Here is a 12,628-nt window from a genome sequence, read left to right as displayed (position 1 = left end):
ATTTCAGATTTTAAAGTAGAACTGCCCAAAACTTCGGTAACAAAATTATGTTTGCAAATTGATGATTTTAACAAAAAGTTATGAATCCCGCCCAAGTGTTGACTAAATTTGATTTTTGAAAATTTACTTTATTTGATTTCATTTGTTTGACACAAGTGACACAGTTACAATTGGAAATATTAATTTTGTTAGATACGAACTGTACTGTAAATATATTATATAACCATGCGTTAGAACAAACTGTCATCACTTTCGCAGAGCAAAAACTTTTGCAGTGCCATTTTTGAGATAAATGCATTTGAGGTTTGTGCTCTAATTGGTGCCACTATGCAACGAATAGAATGAGAATGAGGACATAAACTGTTTAAATTATTTATTTAACCGCTTTAACTTTGAGCACTGGCATACACGTATGTGCATAAGTGTGTGGAGAAAGAAATCTCATAAAATCGACAAAAGCTTAAACCAAGCGACATTTTCCCGAAATCTTGCAACATTTATCAAAAGTATCTGACTCTTATAATGATTGAATCTCAATGAGCATCTTAGAAACCAATAACGAGTGATGAGTTCACAAGCACTAATTGAAACTTCTGTGTTTATAGCTATGCTGCCAAGGATTTTGGCACTTTTAGTCAAGCGAATTTCAGTAAGGCTTAAGAAACTTCATGAGAAGCAGCACGCAAAGCGGAATGGCACATTTACACTTTAATGAAAAGTAAACGAAACTCAACTACAACAACAGTGAGGAAACAAACGCGTTCAAAACTTTGCCAAAATTTGCGAATGCAAACGGAAACAGCAACTCTAGCAAAGCAGCTAGCCTGAAGGCAGCCAACCAACTGCAAGTGGGCAAATATTTATTTCTGTCAGTGCCAGCCTCCTCGCAACTCCAAGAGTAGCCGTTGAAATTCTGCGTGCAAAATTTAATTTCATGCAAACAAAAATAAAGTCACTCTTATCCTGCCGTTGACCTCTGGGAACCGCTTAAAGTTAGTGCAACGGCGAAAGTAGTGGTGCGAACGCGCAGAGCCACAACCAACGGCCTGTGGATGCCGCGGCAAAGTGCACGGAAGAGTTTGTAATCGAGCGCCGAAGTTTAAAACATTTTCACACACACACACATATTTCATTACACTATCTAACTGATTGGAAAGGTGATTGATTCATTCAGCGGTGGTTAAGTGATTCACGACAGAGCAGTTGCTTAACAAGAAAACAAATAAAGAGACCACCAAAAGAAAGAGAAGAACAACACAACTGCGGACAAAGCGAAAGGATTGCACTTTCTGACAACAGTAATACAAATGCGTAAAATTTAGACAACCCAAATGTTTCTAAGTTCTTGAAATTTATTCAATTTTAGAAAGAGGCCTCATTTGTAAATCCGCTTTAAAATTTGTTCGTAGTTGAAGAAATGGACCACGATTATAAATATCCCTAACTGTACTTTAATACCACCTATTTGATCATCACCTTAGGATGGCGCATTGTGCTATTACAATATTTACATATCTGAATTGTGCGCCGTGGCGTATGAGTTACAAAGGTAAACAACAAACCTCTTCAAGCATGCAGAAGCCCGGGAGGTACTTAGCATAAATATTTAAAAGCTATTGGACAATTTATGGATTGCAGTATATGGTCGTAGAGATAAATACCGTTAGCTCAAATGCTGCCACATATACAAGTGTTTCTAAATAATTGAGTTATTAGGAGCGGAAGTTCACAAAATTTTCAAAGCAAACGTCGCAAATAAAATTAAAAAAAGAAATATCAGCTTATGTATATTTTATTTTAAACGTCATAGCCAAGTTCTGTATTATCTGTCAAATGCATTCTGTAAGAACAAACCAAGGAAAGCGCGGCGAAGTTACTTTTGCAAAACAAACGGGTCTTTCCATAGACTTAATTTCAGCTTGCAACAGTTCCGCCATTTCATTTATACGTTTGTGCATGTGTTTGTGCCCATTTTGAAATTTTTGGCTTGGCCAAGCCCGTATGCATATTTGTGAGCCGGTTGCAAGTGGCACTGAAGTGAAACTATTTGTTTTAGAGTTTCGCAAAATTTAGGCCGATAGTCGATATTGCAACGGTAAATTAAACAAATAAAGTAGAAAATACGCCTTTGATGAATACACAAGAAGGTAGCAAAAATCGCTTTCGATAACCAACAATAGAAATATTGACCATCGATAACAGTGTAAAAGAGGAAGCGTCTCGAAGCTGGAGAATTTGGTTATCCAAGGCCACTAATAAAACACTAAACCGCTCTGAGAGTGGGTTGTTCGCCTACATTTAATATAAGGGAACCACTCGCCCCTCTTTACAGTTTATATCTTATAAAGACAAAGTCTCGAAGTCGCGCTTTATTTTTGTTGTTATTTGAATGCGAATCAACTTTGTCGCGACGCTTCTGCTTTATTTCCGCTTTGGCATAACAAAAGTCTGTGTCAGGCGTTTGTTGTTGCTACAGAAGTTGCAAACTGCCTCTTCGTATTCATTGACGGTGTGTACTGCGAATCTCTTCGCGAAAACAACAGTTACGTTCAGCATTGTCGACATTTGCCGTCTGGTTTCTTTGCAGCGATTTCGAGTTGTTGCTGTTTGTTGTTGCTCTACACTGCTTCGCAGTAGGAAGTAAATTGTTTTGTCGTGCGGCTGAGGCTGTATTTTTGTTTTTAGTGCAACCATAAAAGTTGTTGTTGTTATGAATGTGCATTTGATTGTCATTTTTGTTAATACTTTTCTTATTGTTCGTCTCCTTCCATCCTTTCCCATATACATAAGCTCTTTTTGCTTTAGTTTAGCTCTAAACAGAGCTAATATGAAGGAAGAAGGGCTTTTGTAACTCTATATTTACTACTTTTCCCTCAACCTGTAGATGACATATTATTCATAGGGGTTTCCTCGTACTTTCGTACTTCTAACGCGGACTATTTTTGTATGTTTCGGCGGTACTTTCCCATATTAAAACATGTTGTGCTAAGAAATGTTTGCTTATAACTGCATCTGTGACGGCTAAACACGACTTTAGAAAAACTAATATCCTTCAGTTACTCACCTACAGGTTCAGGTCCCCGCTAACAGCAGAGATTGTTAATAAATAAAGAAGGCGCAAATCACAGATAAAGAGATCCCCAACTCTCCTGTCACTGGAAATGTGAGAGCCACTCACCTACCGAACTTTGACAGTTGACTGGATTGGGTAGGTTTTGACGTTTAACAATTGGAATGACTGGAACGGCCAGATTGAAATTATACCAAAAATATGTGCGAACGGAGGAATTTGTTGCCGCCGTTCAAGATCGCTAATAAAAATTTAAAACAATGAAAATCAAAAAAATGCGAAATTTAAATATATTGAGTCCCCTTGCACTTTTCGATGTTCCCTCATAATAATTTATATTTTAGTGCAGCAACATTGGCGCCTTTACACTTTATTAACATTCTCTAATTCAAATTCGATAATAATATTGATTAACATTCGCTGTTCTGACTGATTTGTTCCCAATATTTCTCCAATTTTCCATGTTAAGATTCTGTCGGCAAAGCAGTGCTTGTACTACCACTACTGGCCGGTAGGTGCCTCGTAGGAAAACTGCATTGCCATGAGTTATAGCAGAGCGTGTTAACATTCTCTGATTCTAACAACAACAGAGAATATTGAAAATCTACATTCTCTGCCGACAAAATAATTAAATCCTTGAAAATTATTCTTCGTTAAAAAGCTCTTAAAATTTATAGTTTCTCATTTCCGGTAGAGGGCACCTAACTGACATTTTTTTACAAATAATTCAACACACTTGATAAGGGTTTTTCAACGTTAAGTTTCCTAGAGAACGAAAAGCTCTTCAACCGTTGCCCTAGAATAGTATAATTACTCTGTTGGGGTAATGCTGAGAAGAATGCTTTTAAGGAGCTAGAATTTCTACGAGTTTTGCGAGAAAAATATTAAGCTCCCTCTAAAAGGATTATTGGGGCCTTTAACAGAAGAGGACAGAGGGCGAATGGCAAACCAGCGCCGATGTCAGAGAGGTAGAGTTTCCAATGAACCTAAAACTGATCTTCTCAATATGAAAGATCACTTACCAGTAAATGACGTTGAATACGACGCCTTGGAGAAATCGAATTACTTCAGCGGGTAGAACGTACAACAAACATGTTCGTGCTAAAATATCATCTTATTGATTTAATATGAAAATGCAATGGGCTATAGAGGATGATCCAAGGACAGGTATTTTTTCAAAAGAATTTTTTTGACACATCACACGTGAGTCGTGTCAAGCTGTCATGTTATTTTTGTTCAATATTGTTTGGCATTTCATCACGGAAGGACTTACGCCTGAAAAATCGCACGCTTCGCTCAACTTATGGTCAACCTAATCGACCTACTGAGCGTGCTATTCGCAACATCTTGAGACCCGGCATTCATTTTTGGATAACATTCGACCGAATAGAGGTCGTCCAGCACACTATGTATAGCAGAGTCGATTCGGCGCCGTTCGCAGCACTTCGAATTGATATATGGAACGACTTGGCGCATTTTACGTCGAGATCTTAGCGTAAATAGCGTACAAAATAAAGCTTGTGCAAGAACTGAAGCCACTTGGCCTTCGCAAGTGGCATCGTTTCGCTCCATCGGCATCAGATAAATTTTGTTCAGCCATGAGGCCCGTTTCTGGCTAATGGGAATGTAAGCACGTAAAATTGCCGCTTTTAGGACTAAGTCTAGACTAAATCTTGAAGATATTGAAGATCTGCCATTTAATTTAGAAAAACACCGGTTTGGGGTGGTTTGTGGGCCGGTGAAATCATTTTTTCGAATATGATGCTGGTAAGAACGTAACCGTCAACGGCGACCATTATCGATGATAACTGACTGAAATTGAAGCTAGTGATCTCGGCGACATTTGGTTTCAACAAGACGGTGTCACTTCCCACATATCGCATCAATCAATGGACTTAAGACGCTGAGCAGGTAATTTCACGTAAAACTTTTCCTGTGAGGACAATGCGGCTTCGATTCAGGCCTTGGAGCAAAACAACACGCGTGTTATTCGCCAGTTACCTGTCGAAATGCTCGATCATCTGAGACGTAGCCGCGGCCAATATTTGAAAGAGATAATCTTAAAAAAAAGTATATGCCAAATAATGTTCTTTCGAATGATAATAAATATTCGGCATTATATTTAGAGTTTCTGTGTTTTTTCTTTAAAAAAGTAGGTATTTTTGAAATAGATCACCCTTTAAAAGCAATGTTAGTTTTGTTCACAAAAGAATACGTGCTTCGCGAGTTCAATAATGAATAAGGAGGAAGGTTATGGGCATATTTGCTGTTTGGACGTATGACAGCTAGATTTTTTTTGATCTGAAGAGCTTCTAGAGTAATAGTAATAAATACATTTTTATTAGGAACAAAATCACCAAAAGCGTTGTCAAATTGAAAATACTTACTTCTTTGATTTCTTAATGAAGCGCAACCAACTATTTTAGATTTTAAATATTGTATAATTTATTTTACACATTTAATATAATTTGTTACTTCAATTTAATGTTTTAATCATTTTGTGCTAGTTAATATTTAAATAGTACATTACACAAGTATCAATAATCGTTACACTAGTTATGATTACTTGGCATTTTGATTGTGGTTATCGAGTTCTCACTTTGCTTTGTCTCTTTTGCTGCGTTGCCACACATTCGCTTTATTATCATTTAAACTTGTATTTTTGTTGTTAATAAATTCAAATAATTTGTTGACTTTGATTTCAGACTAATTGTAATTTTGCATATATACATACATGCGTATGACTACTTTTATATAACAGTATGAGGGTATTGATTGGAATTCCATGATTCCCATTCAAAATGATCAAAAAAAAACCTTTCGATTGTTGCTATGCTCAGTACAAATTTGTCACCTCTGTTACATATTAATTTATTATACTAAATTCGTACAATTCGATGTGATTAACTCGTGAAACAGAAAACGGTTGCATTTCGTGTCTGCAAGCCTGAGGCCATTGAAATGATTTGGCTTTTGGATTCAGCTTTGCAACGCTTTTGCTTTTGCTTTTGCTTTTGCTTTCTTGCTTAATATATTTGTCGATTTTTGTTTGCAGTTGTTTTTGTTTTTGTTTTTGTATTGTATTTCGGTTTGGTTAGTTTTAGGTGTTTGGAAAGTATTGGTTGAAAGTATATAGTATTTTTGGCACACGCTGTAACCCGCGCTCGGACTGTAGCTGAGTTCGTTCTATTGTTTACGTCTAAACATTAAGAGTTCCGGAAATGAATATATTTACATGTATATGTTATGTCAGACAATATTGTTGTAATTACATATATATATATATATATACCTACGAGTAACTGTATTTAGCTGAATTTCGAAAGATACTTCACTACTTAGTTTATGTTTAATTGATAATAGTTCTCTCATAATTTCTCGCCATCACTTAAATATTTGTTGTTGTTATTTGATTACGATTTGGTTCGTTGGCTAGAGCTACCCGCTTGTAAGCACGGAAGTTACTCTAGAAGTATAACCGCCGTATGCTAGACTGTGCTAAATGCAAAGTATGCGAGTGACTGAGAGTTGTGAGCAATTTCACTGCTGCCTACTTTTAGGCGTTTATGCGAATTTAGCCCCAGTTCAGACCGAGCAGTTCGAACAGTTGCTTCCCTTTCCTCATATTCCTCGCTTTCCTCAGTTTCTTATTTGTTGTCGCGCATTTTGATTTGTTTTACTCATTTTTTGCGCATAAATTTTGCACGATTTTGATTATTTAGTATTTTGGTTAATATTTGAATTTCTTTTTTATGCTAAAAAATACAGATTTTTTTTACAAAACTACAGACTTTATTCGCATAATTTTGGATACCTTGTATTTCGTTATTTATGCTTTACTAGCTAGAGTCTATGCTTACAGTTATGCTTATGATTTATGTCAATTTTTAAATTTGTATTTTGTTTCATAAATTTTGAATTTGGCACATGGTTTCCGAAATGTTCTTATGACAAAATAAAAATATTCAAGAAATCGTTTACGTGTACTTCTCATTATTTATTTATTTATTTATTATTTTTGTAGTTTTTTTTTGTTTTATTATAATTTTTTTTTTGATTTTTCGTATGATCTTTTTTCATGAATTAAATTGTCACAATGCTGCTCTCTTTTCTCTCCAGCATTATGCGAGTTTGATTTCCTCTATAAAAATGTACTTGTTTTTTTTTTGTTTTTGGTTTTTATTTTAAGAATTCCGAAACTTGAGGTTCATCGAATATTGAAGTATAAACATTGCTTGGGTGAATACTGTTATAAATAAATGCAATTCTGTTAATACTTTTTACTCATTTTCAGCTTGCGCTCAAAATTTAAAATTCTCTTCCATTAACAATAAGTTATGACTACTTTTTATATTTATCTACAATATTTTGTACATACTGAATATATGGTTCCACATTCCATCAATATTTATTATCAAAGCAAATACAATAATAATATATGTAAATGAGGACCCTAGTAGTTCTCCGAATGCCCATAAATCATCATATTGAAACTTGTCTAACGTGTTACGAGTAACGAGTAGTTGTTGCCTGAATTTCGACTGTTAAAAATATGAGTATTAAGTATTACTTTATATTCGGTAAATAGTAGTATGTTACAGTGAGATAGCGGCAAGTACCGTAATACTCTTCTCAAGTATTATACGCGCATTTAGTTAATCGTATTGTATGTCAATAACTTACTTTTGTAACATCAGTCAGTATAAAAATCATTACAAACAATATGATCTCCATTAAAATCTCATTACTTAACCTATGATCTATACACATTTACAAATACAAATATAAACAGTTAAATTCTTCAAAACATACATATCTTCTCTCAAACACAAAAGTAAATGGTCACGAGCAGTTGGTTTCAAGAGAGTGGGAAACATCTAAGTGTTTGGCAGAGCATGTGTGCTCTAGCGCCGTCTTGCTGGGAAGTCAGCTTTTAACAACCTTATGATGCCGAAATCTTGAGGCCAACTCTTCGCCACTTTAATAAATCATACCAATATGAATTCGCATACATATATACAATTAACGTGGTTTCCAACTAGTAATGAATATTTACACTTTTGTTTCTAATTTCGTTCCATTTGAGCCGCTTTGGCACCCTCCTTAATCTTAAACAGTTATGCTGATGACTTACCTCTGACTTTATCGGATATACAAGCAGGTATTTATATAAAACCTCGCACATACAACCTCAAGTTGACTCAAGCTCTTACTGACTAACATATTAACCAACACATACAAAGAGTAACTAAACGCTGGGTAGGTGGTGGGGAGGGCGTTTGGTTTGAGAGTTTGGTTAAGCATTCAGGGGGGTGTGGGAATGATTTTTACATGCGGCATCACCAAAAATGGGTAAAATGTTTGCGTGTGTGTGTGTGTGTTCGTGTGTGTATATATTATTTTAAGTCTTGTAGAAATTTTGATTGATTGTCCGAAAGTTTAAATTCATCTGTATTCCTTTGTGGGCGTGTGCAGAGTTGAGTTTCCAGCGAGAAAAAGAGAGGGGGGTGACAATTTCGTGGGAGTCAAAGGTTCTTACAAATGGGGTACTCTTAACGCGTGGGAAATTCGTAAGGAATGACATAGCTATGCATTTATGTAAAACAACAACATCAACATTCTCATTCACTACTGGTATTTATACCTCGTTCGAGACCCATCCGTTGGTCAGTTGAAAGTGCGCGGCAAGAGTTATTCACCAAACACCGATATTTGACACACATTTCCAGTAAATTAATCAATTTACCGTTAATGGAGCAGCAAACCCTTTTATGTGTGGCGTGTGGCCACTTGGCCCCTGTGTGCACCACAACCTTAAAACTGCTGCAACTTCTAATCTCACACGGATATCGAGTAATCAGACTTCTCGCTCAGCAATTTTTGCGGGGCCGGTGCCGGCGAGTGTTGTTGTCGCGACTGTTGTGGTTGTTGCTGCTGCTGCTGCTGTGCCGACTGAGCATGTTGTTGAGTCTTTTGCGGCGGTGGCTGCACGCAGCGCGTCTCCTGCTGTTGCTGTTGCTTTTGCTGCAGCTGTGAGGTGGTCGACGACGGTCTCGACCACAACGTCGAGCGCATACCCAATTTCAGTTTCTTCAGTGTGTCCACATCGCACTCCACCTCGGACAGTTCGATGCGCTCGGTCTCGACGGGCAGCTGATGGAAGCCGCTGCTGGGCATTACGTTGCATTCAGCCTGCAGCTGCAACGGATGCAGGGTGCGTATACCTCCAGCTCTGCTCAGTTGTTGTTGTTGTGGTTGTTGCAATTATTATCATTTAACGTTGTTATTGTTGTTTTTTGTTGTTGGTTGTAGGTTGTTGGTTAGTGCATGTTTTTAAGGTGGAAGATTTGAGGGGAATACATATTACGTTCGGTCTCATGCAGCAAGCAAAGTTACATATGCGTATAAGTTTGTTTATAAGTGCGTGTATGTGTGTGCATGTGTGTATGTCAGTGTGTTGGCTCAATTGCGTCCCTGCAGTGAAGCCTTAACTAGGCTCGTGAGGTCTGAAACTAGACTGACAACAGACTTACCCGAACCGTAAACTAGTCTGTAACGGGAGTCTCCAGACTGAAAGCCCGAAGCCAAAAGACGCTCAGTAGTAAAAATTTAATTAATTATTTCTAATTATAATATTAAGTACTGTTATAATTTATACTTTTCTGTTTGAGTCTAAAAAATTTAATTTAAAAATCAATATTAAAATCTTGAAGGCTTCTGAGCCCGTAGTTTACTCTAAACTGGCTTATTTTGAAAACTATTTAGTTAATCTCCGGAAGATTACAATTCTTCAAGCATTTATTTATATTAAAGGACACAATTTTAAGATACCCTTTGGCTGCCTAAGTTGACTCGTGATCCATATTAATAGCATGTGCTACCTTTGAGCTAGTTCACTTCACTGCTGGGATGTACTGATTTCCATACACAAATGGATTACGGCTCTCGCGTAGAGCTCCCTTAATAGACTTCTAATGCTAATGGCTGTCTTTCAATATATCTAATAGTTATTGTTGTTTTTCCCCATATTTAGCATTTGGAAATTAATTTATAGTTATCGCAACACCTAAAATCTCACAAACATGTATTTCTCAGAAGAAAGGTCCTGGCACACAAACGCTTGTAAGTAAATATCCACGAACAGTAGAGATTTGTGATGATGGAGGCTAAAGTTGAAATTTATCGAAACTTGAGAGAGTTTTTCTGAAAATCTCGAAATTTTCAAGTGCTCTTCAATACTATAATTTCGATATTTACAATATGGACACGTAAGTAAGAAATATTAGAGGATTCGGGTAAAATTGAGAGCCCATTTTTACTTCGGTGATATTCCAAAAATTGGTGTTCGAATTCTCCCTATTTTCTGACTCGTTAACATTTATGCGCTCTTCTAGATAAATCCATAGTTTTCACTTTGAAAGACTCACCGTTATGCCTCGAGTTACGATTAATTAATCTAAAACATTAGGGTCGAGCTTATTTTGTCATGACATTCAATTTCTGGATTAAAAATATTTTCAATAAAAACGCTTATAAGGAATTTGAAATTCCACCGAGCGCCCCATTTAATAAAGAAATTTAGATTCAGAAAAGTCCTTCTTATATACTTTATACTTTTAGTAAATTATCCCTTCCCAACATGACACTTGGATTTCGAAATGTCTTTCTTATTTTATATTTTAAACTTTTAGTAGATTACCCCCGCCCAGCAGGTTTACCCCAATGAATTTCTAGCTACACTACAACGTCTTTCAAGCATTCAGATGGACGATCGTCTTATCGATCTAATACAATTCCACTTTTAGTTGCGCGACTTCTACGCCCTCCACCATTTCTGGACCGTCCAAGCCCAGCATGCACTAATCTCATGTCTGATCGATGGGGTCCATATAGGTGCAGGATATTTCACTGTCGTAGCCGAGACTGCTCATCAAGCTGCCGCCGTCGAGGTCCAGACTACCGCCATTGGCCGTATCCTATTTGGGCAGCGTGGTGGCCGAAAAGAACTTGGACGATAGGGGAGCAGTGGAGGGGTTGAGTATGGTGCCTACACTATCGCCGCTAACATTGGCATTCGCCACCGATGCGGGCACCGTTTTATGGGGTATGGGTCGGAACTGTGATGATGGCATGCAAGTGACGGGGCCGAGCGATGCAATGGGATTGTTACAACTATTGTCTAGTAGGTCGGTCGTTGTATCGGATTGACTGAGTTGAGTTGTGGGGTGTGGGGCGCCGATCAAGTTGTGATGTTGTGGGTGATGTGCTAATTTGGGGGTGATCAAGAGGGGTTGCTGTGATAGTTTGTTTTTATTGGAGGTGGCGATGCTACTACTACAACTACTGCTGTTCGTACTGTTAAAACTATTTGTGGTTGCATTGGTGGTGACATTGGTTTTTTGTAGTTGATGTTTTTGTAGTTGTTGCTGATGTTGTTGCTGTGTTACAGACGGTGACTTCACCAGCGTGGGTATGTGACACTGTATGGAGTCTTGTGATTTGAATGTGCTTGAGATTGATTTCAGATTACCACCACCACCACCACTACCACTAATACTAACACCACCACCACCACTAGCACTACCGCAAACACCGCGCGGTGATAGTATCTTGGTGGCACCGTTGCCGGATGTGGTGTTCATGTTGTTGTTTTTGCTACTGTTATGATGGCGCGGTGTGGTATTTGTGGAAAACTGATATTGTTGATGATGGTACCTTGAGCGACCGCGTCGTGGCAATGACTTTTGTTCGGACATTGGTGAGAGATCTGAGGATGTGCTTGATTGTGCTCCATGGTAGATGATACCTGCGGGGTGGGAGGAAGATTCACAGTTATACATATTTTCACATTTCACTCACAATTCACCGCTCACACTCTCTTACTCTTACTAGATATATGTATACGTGTGTGTGTGGGTGAGTATATGTATGTATGTATGTATGCGCCGCTGTGCAGCTGAGTGGATACGTGTAAATCTACCGTTCTTCTGACAAGTTTACACATTAGCATTTGCATTCGTTTTCGTTTTCTTTTTCTTGATTTCTTGTTTATTTGCTTTTCGCTGGTATTTGTTTGCTCTTATGAGGACAATGTGTGTAAATGATTGTTGACTGAGATTGACTACTGCTTGGCCGATTGTCAAATGGACTAATTGCTATTTACAAACAAGTTTGTGTATTTTTGAATTTTAGTGTTCATTATTTGGGCAAATCTGACACTGAGGGCGCCTGCATGTGCTTGTGTGCGTGTGTAGTCTATGTCAATTTGCAAATGTGTGTAAGTAGTTTAAAGAACATAGGTGAGAGCTGCAGTGCGCTCTCTGACGTCCTGCTTCTCTGCTCAGTGGTCTACGTAGTTGTACGTGTGTTGCTGTGCGGCCGTTCGCCTGCACGTGCTACTACAGATATGTTTGCGATGTGTTGTGATTTAGAAAATGTTGCATTTTTTTCGAGTCTGTGAAGAGAATGCAGAAAACGAAACAAGACATTTTAACTTATTTCTTTTCACAGCAAGCTAATGAGTTGGGTAAAAGAATGGATTGAAGTGAGTTTAACTGA

At 37.7% G+C, this 12,628-nt stretch overlaps 1 protein-coding gene across 7 annotated transcripts in view; it reads right to left on the bottom strand.

The window, feature by feature from the left end:
* Positions 1 to 5,739: 5,739 nt before the first annotated feature.
* Positions 5,740 to 12,628, bottom strand: part of LOC105231303 (Down syndrome cell adhesion molecule-like protein Dscam2) — a 111,967-nt gene continuing 105,078 nt past the window's right edge. For 2 of the 7 annotated variants that reach the window (XM_029552465.2, XM_029552470.2), the window contains exons 21-22: positions 11,786 to 11,876; positions 5,740 to 9,302 (exon numbers count right to left, since the gene is read on the bottom strand). In XM_029552465.2, coding sequence (XP_029408325.2) covers positions 8,909 to 9,302; positions 11,786 to 11,876 — 485 coding nt within the window. In that variant the 3' untranslated portion in view covers positions 5,740 to 8,908. Of the gene's footprint in view, positions 12,525 to 12,628 lie in introns of all 7 variants that reach the window. The other 5 variants (XM_029552466.2, XM_029552468.2, XM_029552467.2 and 2 more) reach the window with 3 other exon arrangements.

The sequence above is a fragment of the Bactrocera dorsalis genome, chromosome 5 (genome assembly GCF_023373825.1).
Source record: "Bactrocera dorsalis isolate Fly_Bdor chromosome 5, ASM2337382v1, whole genome shotgun sequence".
NCBI lineage: Eukaryota > Metazoa > Arthropoda > Insecta > Diptera > Tephritidae > Bactrocera > Bactrocera dorsalis.
This window is presented reverse-complemented; position numbering and strand designations above follow the sequence as displayed.